Source organism: Procambarus clarkii, chromosome 54, assembly GCF_040958095.1.
Source record: "Procambarus clarkii isolate CNS0578487 chromosome 54, FALCON_Pclarkii_2.0, whole genome shotgun sequence".
NCBI classification, from domain to species: domain Eukaryota; kingdom Metazoa; phylum Arthropoda; class Malacostraca; order Decapoda; family Cambaridae; genus Procambarus; species Procambarus clarkii.
In genome coordinates, this window is record NC_091203.1 from 5,153,127 (window position 1) to 5,169,574 (window position 16,448).

Below are 16,448 nucleotides of genomic sequence, written 5' to 3' on the forward strand. Positions count from 1 at the left end.
AGCTCTTCCTTGATTTGCCCTTGAATAGCTTTTGAACACTTGTTTTTGTCTCTCAATCTCACCCTGTATTTGGTGAAATATTTCTTTTCTTTTCCAGGATCAAATCCTCAATCTAATCGATCCTCCTCTCAACACAATTCCCTATCACTTTATAACACTTATCCTCCTCTTCCCTGATGCTGCTTGACCTGTTCGCCCTTCCTGATTGTGTCATAGCAATATACTACCTTATCAACAGGGATCCCAATTACCTCGGTCTGTAGGCACAAGTGATCGTTACCTGGCATCTTCTCCCAGGTGTGGTGTAGGGTCAGATGAGGTCAGGGGGATCGGTATGAGGTCAAAACGTCACACCACGGGTCTACACCACCATGTGGTACAACACCTATTTACATATACATTATTTCAGCTTTCTCTCTTCACTTTCTAATGGTTTCTGTCAGTTTGCCAGATATTCATTCACTCATATACAGTTTTTCACTGCTTGTAGAATGTTTAACTTTTCCAACTTAATAGAAAACACTGGAGCTTCACAACCCACAATCTTTTACCATGACTAATGATTGTATTCACCTAGTTGTGCTTGCAGGGGGTTGAGCTCTGCTCTTTCGGCCCGTCTCTCAACTGTCAATGCACGATAAATTAATTTTTTCTCACACACACACCCAGGAAGCAGCCCGTAACAGCTGTCTAAATCTCGAGTACCTATTTACTGCAGGTAACAGGGGCATCAGGGTGAAATAAACTCTGTCGATTTGCTTTCCGCTATCGCCGGGGATGGAACCCCGGTCCCTAGGATTACGAGTTCTCAATGCTGTCCACTCAGCCTCCAACCGCCCATAAAAGTGTTAAATACCCATGTATACATGTATACCCATGTATACATGTATACCCATGTAGTGTGTGTACTCACCTAATTGTGCTTGCGGGGGTTGAGATCTGGCTCTTTGGTCCAGCCTCTCAACCGTCAATCAACTGATGTGCAAATTCCTGAGCCTACTGGGCTCTGTCATATCTACATTTGAAACTGTTGATGGAGTCAGCCTCCACCACATCACTTCCTAGTGTATTCCATTTACTTACTACTCTGACACTGAAAAAGTTCTTTCTAATGTATCTGTGGCTCATTTGGCTACTCAGCTTCCACCTGTGTCCCCTTGTGCGTGTGCCACCCGTGTTCAATGATCCATCCTTGTCCACCCTGTTAATTCCCTTGATAATTTTTTATGTGGTGATCATGTCTCCCCCTAGCTTTTCTGTTTTCCAGCGATGTGAGGTGCAGTTCACGTAGTGTGTCCTCATAACTCATGCTTCTTAGTTCTGGGACTAGCCTAGTGGCATATCTCTGAACTTTTTCCAGCTTCGTCTTGTGCTTGACTAGATACGGGCTCCATTCTGGGGCTGCATACTCCAGGATTGGCATTAGATATGTGGTATACAATGTTCTGAAGGATTCCTTACACAGGTTTCTGAAAGCAGTTCTGATGTTAGCCAGCCTCGCATAGGTCGCTGATGTTATTCCTTTGATGTGGGCTTCGGGAGACCTTATTATTATATGAAAAATTATGAAAAATTATTTTCATAATTTCTCCCATAAATTTCCATTTGAGCCTGTTTGACCCAATATTTTATCGGATTAGGGAATTGGTATCTGATTCCTATTTTGTTAAGAAAATCAAACGCTATTTGAGTAATCCCTAGTAGTTTACTTAAACTAGAGTAGTGACTAGGATCAATAGCCAAGGTTCGAGGGAGTTCTGTGTCTCAGTGGGGACAGTGATATTGGTCACTACGACTTGTGGCTTTTGTTTAGGCCACTGACCAATGAATAGCCACTGGGATCCATTGAACCACATCTCGGCTTTGGCTAATTGCCTCAATCTCGATAAAGGTAGTCAGCTGGGTTTTCCTTTTTGGGTACATGTCTCAGTTTGTAACCAGCTGACAACTCTCTAATCTTTCTAACACGATTACTGACATAGGGAATTTTATTATGGTTGTTTTTTACCTGTTGTAAGATTGCTTCATTATCTGACCACATTACTATCTCAGAGAAGTGACAATTATTTAGTGTCTTGGTCAGGTAATAAGCCAATCGAACACTTATTAATACACCCGTTAATTCCATTTGTGGCAATGACCGCTTCTTCAGCGTTGCCACTCTGGCTTTAGAAGTGAGCAGTATTGACTGCTCAGTGTTCACTTAATAGGCTACTGCGCCACACAACTTTCCCGACGCGTTGCAAAACACATGTAATTTGATAAGTTGTTCTAGTCCTATGGCATAACGAGGGAATTTAAGTCTAATGAGGATACTTAGATCCATTGTCATCTGCTGCCATCTTAGTCTTCAGACGGTGTTGGCTACTCTGTTGTTTTTCCTGACCACACTTATATGTGTCGTCTACCTCCGGAGACTAGCATCTTCACATCAGAACTTTATGCTATTCTCTATGCTCTTCGTCTCCTGTTTTCTTGCTGTCAATCTTCCTTTGTGGTTGTCGTTGACTCTCGAAGTGCGCTCATGGCTCTCGGGTCCTTCAATCCAGTCCATCCAGTGGTCGTCAAGATTCAACATTGGCTGTTTCTTATTTCCAGTAAATTTAAGTCAGTTGAGTTTTGCTGAGTTCCCAGCCATATTGGTGTTTCTTTAAATAAGCATGCGGACACTGCCGCTAGGGAAGCTGTCCGCTCTTGTCCCATCTCCTGTAAAGGTATTCTTTATTCCAACTTTTACCCAGTTATTCATTCCTCCATCCTTACCCATTAGCAGGATTGTTGGTCCTCTGTTACTGGTAACAAACTGCGTACTCTTAAGGGTAGTGTATCCTCATGGCCTTCCTCCTACCACCGTAACCGGTGATGGGAAACGGCTCTGGCGAGATTGCATATTGGCCATACACGCTTAACTCACGGTCACTTAATGGAGTGCTACCCTGCTCCTTATTGTCCATATTGTATTGTCCCTCTTATAGTCGTGCATATCCTTGCTGAATGTCTTGACTTCCAGGACGAGCGTGTGTCTAGCTTTCCGACCGTCCATTGCGGTCGCTTGTCCATCGATTGGGTATATGGACAGACATTAAGGGGAAGCAAGGATACAGTTTGAGGTACAGCAGTGGCTAGCTATGTCAGTGCCAGTGAGAGTTGAAGGCACTCACTGTGCCACCAGGGTAAAAGTCCAGTGGAGATACTCCTTGAGAGATCCAGTGGAGGAACTCCTTGAGATACCCAATAGAGGTACTAATTGAGAGATTTAGCTTCTGTACTCACTGAGACAATGCTAACAAATTTACAAGACTGTCCTAAATTGTCTTCAAGCTGCACTCGTACATTGCTCGTGCTTGACGCTCGTTTAGACAACCAGGTCGTCAAAATATGCATGCATTAAAGGGTGCTCTCCTATGAGGCACGGAAGGAATTAAAAAAGAAGGCCGTGTCCACAATACTGACAATAATGCACTCGCTCTGTGATGCATAAACAAGTGGGAAGGTGGTTCCTAGGTCACCTTTCATTAAAACAAAATAAAGAACGAGTAACGTAACTCTGAATAAGATGCACTAATTGGTAGGCTCGTGGGGAAATGAATCAATATATTATACCAAACACAAACGCATAGGCCTGGTTTGGTATGCACCCCCCCCCCCTCAAATTACCAAAAACTTACAAACAAACAAAATTTCTCCCTTGATCGAATTCTTGGCGAATCAGATACTATTGATATCGTTCCTCTTATGAGTTACTGTTCTTGTATTGACATCCTTGGTGATATTTAGCGCCCTCTGATTATTCCGCACATTCGATGGTGCTACATAGCCTTCCTGGTTTAGTGCCTTCTTTTGAGAATTACTTCCTTACTTGCCAACATTCCTGCATGAGGAGTTTGCCCTTAATTAAGATGAGGCTGATCAACTGCAAAGGGTCAAATGGTTTGCTGACAAAGGATAATAATTTCTTCATGGTTAAATCAGTTATCAGTCTCCACTGATTTAATGTTTATCTCATCAGAGGTGGTGTCCCATTCTAAACTAAGGACTTGCAGAGTGTGAGGTACTTTGTAACCCGGAAATTCAGCTTCTATTAACTGATGTAGTTGCTTATTGTTGGAGGCCATGACTGGATATTGGTCCCTAACAATTCTCGATTAGCCTCAAGATATATTTAAATTAATTTTGTTTCATCACTGGTAGTTCCCTGGAAATTGTCATATAGACTATTGCTAATCTAGGTCTTGTGAAGACTATTAGATTTCTTCAAATGCATATCCAATGTTGCTTGAAGAAAAAACGGAGAAAATGTAGCTCCAAATAAAACAGAAGCAAACCTATAGGTAACGGTTTCACTTTGTGGATTATTAGGATCCTTTATCCAGAGGAACTTTGTGATATTTCGGTCTTTCTCTTGAAGACCTACTCTAAGGAAAGCCTTGCTTATATTGGCAGTGTTGACATAGGCTCCTAGACGAAACCGTAACAGCACATCATTGAGTCTTTGTATCAGACTCGGTCCAGTTTTCAGGCATTCGTTCAGTGAGACACTATTTGCTTTTGCCTTGGCACTACAGTTGAATGTGATCCTAATGTGTCTAGTAATTGAATATTTCAACACGGCATTGTGAGGTAAGTAATGTCCCTCCTAAGAGTTATCATTCTCGACGATTTCAGTGAAATTGTTGTCAAATTGCTGTTGTATTAAGTCGTGATACAGTAGTATTTTACCAGGTTGCTAATTCAATCGAGCCACCTGAGATTGCCATGAAATGGTTTACAGGTTTAATTTCCATGATTATGATTTAATTTCCAATGTCAATCTAACCCAGTACTGATACTCTTTATAGATGACTGAATCTAGATATTGTTGATGAGTCCAGGTATCATCTGGACTGGGTTATTCAGGGACGATACCTAAGGTGTCTAGATCCCATAATTTATATACAAAAGGATCAGAGGTATCCTCAGTCATGTCTCTGAACTGGAGTGGTGACTGTTCCAAGCCTAGTCACACAACCATTATTGAATTAACTTGTTGACTGTTTACTGAATCGGATATATTTGGATGTAACACTGGTCCAGTGAGCAATTTGCCCCTGGCTGTTAGTAAAAGGTTCATTCCCTGTTGCTTGGTGCATCCAGTAATAAAATTATTGTAATAGTCTGCACCTAAGAGTACACCGATATCGGAGAGGTGATCAGACTTGAATTTATGATCAGCCAACTGAACTCCTTTACTTCTAAGAAGCTTTGCTGTGTTCCTTAGACCATAGACATACAGGTCAGATGGGATTTTGTATACTACAATAGCCTGCACTGGGTGGGTATAGCCTCCTAGGCATACTAGAACTCTCACGACTTTATAATCTTGAGGTCCTGTGTTTGTTAAAAACCCTGAGTTGTCCAATTGTTGTTAGTGAACAATTATCCATTGTTTATATAACCGGACCTAAGTGTCAGTAGTTTAAAACACATGAACGTAATGTTCAATCTCACTTGACACAAGGGTTTAAGTTTCAATTTGTCAGCTACCTGCTGGGTAATAAATGTTTTCCGTGGCCCTTGGTCAAAGAGACCATATGTAGTGATCTTAGACTTCTTATTTGTTAGCAGCAGCTGAGCTGTAGGTAACGTTGCATCATTATCTGATTTAGTAGCAAGTACATTGACCTCTTGATGTACCTTGTAGTACTGTACAGTGGTAGAAGTATTCTGTTCCATTTGGGGTTTTGGTGACCTCGGTCGCAATTCCCCACACAGTACTGAATGGTGCTGGCCCTTATGGCCTTCTTACACACGTGTAATACAGTTATACAGGTATTAGGATCATGTGGTCTCAAGCATCTGGTGCATCTGGGTATGATTGACACTGATAGATCAGATGTTCTTCTTGACAGAACAAATAGCTTCTTCATCCTGTAGTCGTAGATGTCACAGCTTTGGGTGCTTCATTGACTTCAGGTTTGGAGGGACTTACTGAATACGTACATACATTACCGCTCTTCCATCTGGGAGTGGAGGTAGTTGATTTAGATTTATGTTTGTTGGACATAATTGGTGTATTCCTTAATTTCATTGATTAATCAGTGATTGACTGATTAGGTTCAGATTTTATTTTATCATGAGCCTACGGCCTGTTGACAGTAATTCTCAGTCCCTCGAAAATCTGGTCAAGGGAAAGGACCTCTGTTTTGTAATGGGAGCAGATTTCTGCTAAGATATTTCATGGAAGTTTCCTTTGAAAGAGCAGTTTCAGTGACCATTCTGAAGCTGGCACATTTACTATTGTACCTAATGCTTTCACAAGGGACTCTACTTCCAACTAAACTCTTGAAGGGAGTCGGGTTGACTGCTAGGTGGACTTATATCCACTAATTGATAGTAAAGATTAGCTACGCTTATTTCCTTGTTGCAGTAATTAACTTCCAACATGTGTATAGCTATATCATAATTATTGTCCTCAAGAGACAAATTAGCTATAACCTTCATTAGCTTCCCCTTTGAGGAGACTTTGAAGGTAAGAGAATTTAGTTCCTTTTGTTATGGATGCCTTGGAATGTATATGGGTATCAAAGGGTGTCCAAAAAGTGTCCCAATTCCCTTCATCCAGTCCAGCTAAGGGGGGCAAATCTAAAGGAGGTAAACGTGCCTCTGTTTGAGCTGTACTGGGTTGAGATACTGTTAGGCTAGGTGTTACTTTATGTGCATTTATTAAATCAAGTAGAAGATTAAACTTTTCTTGGGTCTCATCCTCATACTGAGATGTTTCTGCTATGATATGGTCTATTTCATCAGGATCAGTGTCACTATTGATCAACACTACGATCGCTGATCGGGGGTAACGGTAGTGTGACAGGTGAACGAATTAAATATCTTATTATCCGTGTAAATGTGTTCTTATTGACCCTCCTTTGATAATCTGCTAGTGAATCTGTCTGGGAACTTAGGTCTTTATCTAAGTACACCTGGAGATACTTGGAGGTACTTGGAGATATTCGGAGATATTATTCTCCACGGAACACCGTGGAACTTCATACCTTTAATAACTGCGTTACGGTGCCCAAGAAGATGATAAGGAGAGTAGGGTATCACAAGGTCTGCTGGACAGGTACGATCAAGGAAGGTTAGACAGACTGACTGGTCGGACTGACTGCTTACTGTCCAGGAGGTTCGTGGAGGTGGTTGTGGATGTGGGATGGTAGGAACGGTCGCTAGTTTGTGGATAATGATGCAGCTGGTAGATGCTGGTTGGTCATGCGAGAGATGGAGGTAGTTGGGACGGTAGGAGAGGGTGCGGGTGTGTGACGGAGAGTGTGTACTTGGCTTGGATTACACTCCGCTCGGACGGAGAAGGGTGGTCTATGGGGAAAGATATATGGAAAAGTGATACGGAACAGATGCATCGGAAACAAGGAGGAGGAGGACGCCGGGTAAACGTGGCACTTAATTTATGCACTTATATGCACAAAATATGCACTTAACCTAACGAAATTTGGCGCTAATTGATCTTTTGGAAAGTATTCATCTATGTAAACTAACACTTTACTACTACTGTTTCAACAACTGATACAGTAAAACAAAAATATATACTGGTATTTTTTTTGGTGTAAACAAGAAATTAACGATACATGTATGACAAAGAATGAAAGACGACGTCAGTGATAACAAAACAGAACTATAATTACTGGTGTGGGCACACGGTTTGTGTTGGAAGCTAGCAGTGAGCATCGTGGTAGCTGTAAAAGGTGCAGGTAGCGAAGATGGTGGTGCCGCCATGGTAGTGTTGAGAGGAATGGTGGTAGGGCACCGAGGGTGTTAGATGATGGTTGGCGTTGGTGGAGATGGGGCGACGGTGTTAGTAGAGAGATGTTGTAGATACTGTGAGTGGAGGTGTTGTTGGTAGATGAGGATGTGAAAAAAAGTAGATGGTGGTAGATGGGGGGATATGGTAGGAAATGAGGGTGGTAGTGGAGGGGGTAGACGGAGAAAAATGGTAAGTGCTTGGATGGGTGAGCTGAGAGTGCGTTGAAAGGAAAGGAGGAAAGAAAGGCTGAGACGTGCTGGTAGAAGATATTGGTTAACAGGGGAGTACTAGTAGACAGCGATGGTGGTTGAAAGCACACACGCTAAAAACTTGCGAATAACTCTCCGCACTTATACCTCCCTTAACTACGTTTCAGTCTATGCGATATGCACACTTCTTGATGATGTTTACAGCATTTGCACATTTCTTCTTGATGATGCCAACAGTATTTGCCCACTTCTTCTTCTTCTTCTTGATGATTTCTACAGCATTTGCATCCTTCTTCTTGATGACGTCTACAGCATTTACACACTTCTTCTTGATGATGTCTACATCATTGGCACACTCCTTCTTGATGAAGTCTACAGCATTGGCACACTTCTTCTTGATGATGGCTACATCATTTGCACCCTTCTTCTTGATGATGTCTACATCATTTACACACTTCTTCTTGATGATGTCTACATCATTGGCACACTCCTTCTTGATGAAGTCTACAGCATTGGCACACTTCTTCTTGATGATGGCTACATCATTTGCACCCTACTTCTTGATGATGTCTACATCATTTACACACTTCTTCTTGATGATGTCTACAGCATTTACACACTTCTTGATGATGTCTACATCATTTACACACTTCTTCTTGACGATGGCTACAGCATTTACACACTTCTTCTTGATGATGTCTACAGCATTTGCACCCTTCTTCTTGATGATGTCTATATGATTTATACACTTCGTCTTGATGATGTCTACAGCATTTACACACTTCTTGATGATGTCTACATCTTTTACACACTTCTTCTTGATGATGGCTAAAGCATTTACACACTTCTTCTTGATGATGTCTACATCATTTGCACACTTCTTCTTGAGGATGTCTACATCATATACACACTTCTTCTTGATGATGTCTACAGCATTTGCACACTTCTTCTTGTTGATGGATACATCATTTACACAGTTCTTCTTCTTCTTGATGATGGATACATCATTTACACAGTTCTTCTTGATGATTATTACAGCATTTGCACAGTTCTTCTTTGATGATGTGTACATCATTTACACACTTCTTTTTGATGAGTGCTACAGCATTTACACCCTTCTTCTTGATGATGTATAAATCAATTGCACACTTCTTCTTGATGTTGTCTACAGCATTTACACACTTCTTCTTGATGATGTCTACATCATTTAAACACTTCTTCTTGATGATGTCTACAGCATTTGCACACTTTTTCTCGATGATGGGTACATCATTTACACACTTCTTCTTGATGATCTCTACATCATTAACACAGTTCTTCTTCTTCTTGATTATGTCTACATCATTTAAACAGTTCTTCTTCTTCTTGATGATCTCTACATCATTTACACAGTTCTTCTTCTTCTTAATTATGACTACTTCATTTACACAGTTCTTCTTCTTCTTGATGATGTCTACATCATTTACACACTTCTTCTTGATGATAGCTACAGCCTTTGCACCCTTCTTCTTCATGATGTCTACAGCATTTGCACCCTTATTCTTGATGATGCATCATTTATACACTTCGTCTTGATGATGTCTACAGCATTTACACATTTCTTCTTGATGATGGCTATAGCATTTACACACTTCTTCTTGATGATGTCTACATCTTTTACACACTTCTTGATGATGGCTACAGCATTTGCACCCTTCTTCTTGATGTCTACATCATTTGCACACTTCTTCTTGATGATGTCTATAACATTTACACACTTCCTCTTGATGATGGGTACATCATTTACACACTTCTTCTTGATGATGTCTACATCATTTACACAGTTCTTTTTCTTCTTGATGATGTCTACATCATTTACTCACTTCTTCTTGATGATGGCTACAGCATTTGCACCCTTCTTCTTGATGATGTCTACAGCATTTGCAAACTTTTTCTTGATGATGTCTACAGCATTTGCACCCTTCTTCTTGATGATGGTTACATCATTTACACACTTCTTTTTGATGATGTCTACATTTTTAACACACTTCTTCTTGATGATGTCTACAGCATTTGCACACTTTTTCTTGATGATGTCTACAGCTTTTCCACACTTCTTCTTGATGATGGTTACATCATTTACACACTTCTTTTTGATGATGTCTACATTTTTAACACACTTCTTCTTGATGATGTCTACAGCATTTGCACACTTCTTCTTGATGAAGTCCACAACATTTCCACACTTCTTCTTGATGTCAACAGCATTTACACACTTCTTCTTGATGATGTCTACAGCATTTACACACCTCTTCTTGATGATGGCTACAGCATTTGCACACTTCTTCTTGATGATGTCTACAGCATTTGCACCCTTCTTCTTGATGATGTCTACATCATTCATACACTTCATCTTCATGATGTCTACAGCATTTACACACTTCTTCATGATGGCTACAGCATTTGCACGCTTCTTCTTGATGATGTCTACATCATTTACACACTTCTTCTTGATGATGTCTACATCATTTACACACTTCTTCTTGATGATGGCTACATCATTTGCACCCTTCTTCTTGATGATGCCTGCATCATTTACACACTTCTTCTTGATGATGTCTACAGCATTTGCACACTTCTTCTTGATGATGGGTACATCATTAACACACTTCTTCTTGATGATGTCTACATCATTTATACAGTTCTTCTTCTTCTTGATGATGTCTACATCATTTACACACTTCTTATTGATGTCTACAGCATTTTCACACTTCTTCTTGATGATGCCTGCATCATTTACACACTTCTTCTTGATGATGTCTACAGCATTTGCACACTTCTTTTTGATGATGTCTACAGCATTTGCACCCTTCTTCTTGATGATGTCTACATCATTTATACACTTCGTCTTGATGATGTCTACAGCATTTACACACTTCTTCTTGATGATGTCTACATCTTTTACACACTTCTTCTTGATGATGGCTAAAGCATTTACATACTTCTTCTTGATGATGTCCACATCATTTGCATACTTCTTCTTGATGATGTCTACAGCATTTGCACACTTCTTCTTGATGATGGGTACATCATTTACACACTTCTTCTTGATGATGTCTACATCATTTACACAGTTCTTCATCCTCTTGATGATGTCTACATCATTTACACACTTCTTCTTAATGATGTGAATATCATTTGAACACTTCTTCTTGATGAAGTCTACAGCATTTGCACCCTTCTTGTTGATAATGTCTACATCATTTGCACCCTTCTTCCTGATGATGTCAACAGCATTTGCTCACTTCTTCTTGATGATGTCTACAGCATTTTCACAATTCTTTTTGAAGATGTCTACAGCATTTGCACACTTCTTCTTGATGATGTTTACAACATTTGCACCCTTCTTCTTGATGATGTCTAAATCATTCATGCACTTCATCTTGATGATGTCTACAGCTTTTACATACTTCATCTTGATGATGGCTACAGCATTTGCACACTTCTTCTTGATGATGTCTACATCATTTACACACTTCTTCTTGATGTTGTCTACATCATTTACACACTTCTTGATGATGTCTACATCATTTACACACTTCTTCTTGATGATTATTACAGCATTTGCACAGTTCTTCTTTGATGATGTGTACATCATTTACACACTTCTTTTTGATGAGTGCTACAGCATTTACACCCTTCTTCTTGATGATGTATACATCAATTGCACACTTCTTCTTGATGTTGTCTACAGCATTTACACACTTCTTCTTGATGATGTCTACATCATTTACACACTTCTTCTTGATGATGTCTACAGCATTTGCACACTTTTTCTCGATGATGGGTACATCATTTACACACTTCTTCTTGATGATCTCTACATCATTAACACAGTTCTTCTTCTTCTTGATTATGTCTACATCATTTAAACAGTTCTTCTTCTTCTTGATGATCTCTACATCATTTACACAGTTCTTCTTCTTCTTAATTATGACTACTTCATTTACACAGTTCTTCTTCTTCTTGATGATGTCTACATCATTTACACACTTCTTCTTGATGATAGCTACAGCCTTTGCACCCTTCTTCTTCATGATGTCTACAGCATTTGCACCCTTATTCTTGATGATGCATCATTTATACACTTCGTCTTGATGATGTCTACAGCATTTACACATTTCTTCTTGATGATGGCTATAGCATTTACACACTTCTTCTTGATGATGTCTACATCTTTTACACACTTCTTGATGATGGCTACAGCATTTGCACCCTTCTTCTTGATGTCTACATCATTTGCACACTTCTTCTTGATGATGTCTACAACATTTACACACTTCTTCTTGATGATGTAAACATCATTTACACACTTCTTCTTGATGATGTCTAAAGCATTTGCACACTTCTTCTTGATGATGGGTACATCATTTACACACTTCTTCTTGATGATGTCTACATCATTTACACAGTTCTTCTTCTTCTTGATGATGTCTACATCATTTACACACTTCTTCTTGATGATGGCTACAGCATTTGCACCCTTCTTCTTGATGATGCCTGCATCATTTACACACTTCTTCTTGATGATGTCTACAGCATTTGCACACTTCTTCTTGATGATGGGTACATCATTAACACACTTCTTCTTGATGATGTCTACATCATTTATACAGTTCTTCTTCTTCTTGATGATGTCTACATCATTTACACACTTCTTATTGATGTCTACAGCATTTTCACACTTCTTCTTGATGATGCCTGCATCATTTACACACTTCTTCTTGATGATGTCTACAGCATTTGCACACTTCTTTTTGATGATGTCTACAGCATTTGCACCCTTCTTCTTGATGATGTCTACATCATTTATACACTTCGTCTTGATGATGTCTACAGCATTTACACACTTCTTCTTGATGATGTCTACATCTTTTACACACTTCTTCTTGATGATGGCTAAAGCATTTACATACTTCTTCTTGATGATGTCCACATCATTTGCATACTTCTTCTTGATGATGTCTACAGCATTTGCACACTTCTTCTTGATGATGGGTACATCATTTACACACTTCTTCTTGATGATGTCTACATCATTTACACAGTTCTTCATCCTCTTGATGATGTCTACATCATTTACACACTTCTTCTTAATGATGTGAATATCATTTGAACACTTCTTCTTGATGAAGTCTACAGCATTTGCACCCTTCTTGTTGATAATGTCTACATCATTTGCACCCTTCTTCCTGATGATGTCAACAGCATTTGCTCACTTCTTCTTGATGATGTCTACAGCATTTTCACAATTCTTTTTGAAGATGTCTACAGCATTTGCACACTTCTTCTTGATGATGTCTACAACATTTGCACCCTTCTTCTTGATGATGTCTAAATCATTCATGCACTTCATCTTGATGATGTCTACAGCTTTTACATACTTCATCTTGATGATGGCTACAGCATTTGCACACTTCTTCTTGATGATGTCTACATCATTTACACACTTCTTCTTGATGTTGTCTACATCATTTACACACTTCTTGATGATGTCTACATCATTTACACACTTCTTCTTGATGATTATTACAGCATTTGCACAGTTCTTCTTTGATGATGTGTACATCATTTACACACTTCTTTTTGATGAGTGCTACAGCATTTACACCCTTCTTCTTGATGATGTATACATCAATTGCACACTTCTTCTTGATGTTGTCTACAGCATTTACACACTTCTTCTTGATGATGTCTACATCATTTACACACTTCTTCTTGATGATGTCTACAGCATTTGCACACTTTTTCTCGATGATGGGTACATCATTTACACACTTCTTCTTGATGATCTCTACATCATTAACACAGTTCTTCTTCTTCTTGATTATGTCTACATCATTTAAACAGTTCTTCTTCTTCTTGATGATCTCTACATCATTTACACAGTTCTTCTTCTTCTTAATTATGACTACTTCATTTACACAGTTCTTCTTCTTCTTGATGATGTCTACATCATTTACACACTTCTTCTTGATGATAGCTACAGCCTTTGCACCCTTCTTCTTCATGATGTCTACAGCATTTGCACCCTTATTCTTGATGATGCATCATTTATACACTTCGTCTTGATGATGTCTACAGCATTTACACATTTCTTCTTGATGATGGCTATAGCATTTACACACTTCTTCTTGATGATGTCTACATCTTTTACACACTTCTTGATGATGGCTACAGCATTTGCACCCTTCTTCTTGATGTCTACATCATTTGCACACTTCTTCTTGATGATGTCTACAACATTTACACACTTCTTCTTGATGATGTAAACATCATTTACACACTTCTTCTTGATGATGTCTAAAGCATTTGCACACTTCTTCTTGATGATGGGTACATCATTTACACACTTCTTCTTGATGATGTCTACATCATTTACACAGTTCTTCTTCTTCTTGATGATGTCTACATCATTTACACACTTCTTCTTGATGATGGCTACAGCATTTGCACCCTTCTTCTTGATGATGCCTGCATCATTTACACACTTCTTCTTGATGATGTCTACAGCATTTGCACACTTCTTCTTGATGATGGGTACATCATTAACACACTTCTTCTTGATGATGTCTACATCATTTATACAGTTCTTCTTCTTCTTGATGATGTCTACATCATTTACACACTTCTTATTGATGTCTACAGCATTTTCACACTTCTTCTTGATGATGCCTGCATCATTTACACACTTCTTCTTAATGATGTCTACAGCATTTGCACACTTTTTCTTGATAATATCAACAACATTTCCACACTTTTTCTTGATGATGTCTACAGCATTTGCACACTTCCTCATGATGATGTCTACAGCATTTGATTTTTTTTCTTAAAGTAGATAAAATCTACTGGAAATGTTTATAATATAGTCTATGCACTAAAAAGCACAACATGATATTAACTCTATGCACTTAAGACCCCTTTACATGTTTCAGTCTATGGGAAATATTTCTGAAAAGTCTATGTACTAAAAACTACAACATGACATTAACACTACGGAATATGCACATATCTTCTCGATGAAGTCTATGGCACACTTCTTTATGAACATCATAAAACCAAGGCTACACGATTTGCACAATTTTTCTCAATAAAGTCTGGGCCAATTGCTGCTAATTAAAATCCTTTATTACATTTAGGTCTATGCCATTTACACTGCACTGTCTGAATCCCGGACTGTCCATTAAGGCAATTACCCTGCAACTCCATTAAGGTGTACGGCAATCACTCAAATCTTCATAAAACTCAATAAAGGCTATTGGGATTTGCCTGCCATTCCCAGAATGAAAAGGTCACTCAACGGCTTCTTTTCCTCTACTGTAACTTACCTTACAGAGGCCGATGATGAGTAAGAGACACGTGAGCATTCCCACCAAAGAGAGACACAGCATCACCATACCCAGGTACCCGATCACTGCAAACAAAAAAATACCCCATTATTACTCCGCTACCTCGATCCCTAGTACATAGTTCATACCTGGGGAATGTCTGGGAACCCTTCAGGTAGTGTTGATATGATATGCATAGTCACGTGGTACTTATAAGTACCAGATGACCAGCAGGTACTTGCAGAATTTGGTAATACACGGATTACCTGACTAGTTAGTGTACCAGTAATGCATGGTGAGTATCTAGGACCTGTATGTAACTAGTAGTTAATACATGGAACCATATATACTTAGGTGCTACTTTGTACTTAAAGTAACTAGTTGCCAATTTATTAATTGGTATATACAATACCTGTTTACTCTGCTATCTGGGATACCTCGTTATAGCCTGGTATTAGGAATACCTGTTAGTTATATCTAGTAACTGCAAGCTGTTTAGTATTTAGTAGTTGTTTAGTATCTGCATATCTGACTCTCTATCTAGTACCAAGAGTTTTTAACATCTGGTACCTGTAATACCTGTTACAGGTACCAGATGTTAAAATATTTTTAAGATACAGAGTCATTTTCTTTAGACAGCATAAATCTGGTGCATAAGAGATACAGAACTGCCTAGTAAAACCTTGTTGCTATTTGATATAATTAGTCATCATACCTGGTAAATAGTTGATATCCTTGAACATCCACTATGTACGTAAGGGATCTAGTTGAACTTGAAATACCCGTTTGTACATAGTCCCTTGTATCCATCAAGCTCAGTGGCTGTCCTTACCAGTTAACTCTGTACTCATCTTAACATACACAAGGTCACCTTCAGTGTATTTTCTAACATACACAAGGTCACCTACATTGTATATCTTAACATACGCAAGGTCACCTACAGTGTATTTCTTAACATACACAAGGTCACCTACAGTGTATATGTTAACATACACAAGGTCACCTACAGTGTATATGTTAACATACACAAGGCCACCTATAGTGTATATCTTAACATACACAAGGTCACCTACAGTG

The 16,448-nt window shown here is 39.1% G+C and overlaps 2 protein-coding genes across 2 annotated transcripts; both read right to left on the bottom strand.

Annotated features, from left to right (window-relative positions):
• Positions 1–8,167: 8,167 nt before the first annotated feature.
• On the bottom strand, positions 8,168–12,080 carry LOC138352598 (GRIP and coiled-coil domain-containing protein-like). Its single transcript, XM_069305088.1, has 8 exons — positions 11,579–12,080; positions 11,309–11,535; positions 10,819–11,086; positions 10,151–10,707; positions 9,686–9,835; positions 9,084–9,545; positions 8,684–9,025; positions 8,168–8,557 (listed from the first exon to the last, which is right to left on the bottom strand). The coding sequence occupies exons 1-8, from the start codon at positions 12,078–12,080 to the stop codon at positions 8,168–8,170; spliced, it is 2,898 nt and encodes a 965-aa protein (XP_069161189.1).
• Positions 12,081–12,085: 5 nt separating this feature from the next.
• LOC138352599 (axoneme-associated protein mst101(1)-like) lies at positions 12,086–14,054 on the bottom strand. Its single transcript, XM_069305089.1, has 5 exons — positions 13,553–14,054; positions 13,283–13,509; positions 12,793–13,060; positions 12,544–12,681; positions 12,086–12,180 (listed from the first exon to the last, which is right to left on the bottom strand). The coding sequence occupies exons 1-5, from the start codon at positions 14,052–14,054 to the stop codon at positions 12,086–12,088; spliced, it is 1,230 nt and encodes a 409-aa protein (XP_069161190.1).
• Positions 14,055–16,448: the final 2,394 nt, after the last annotated feature.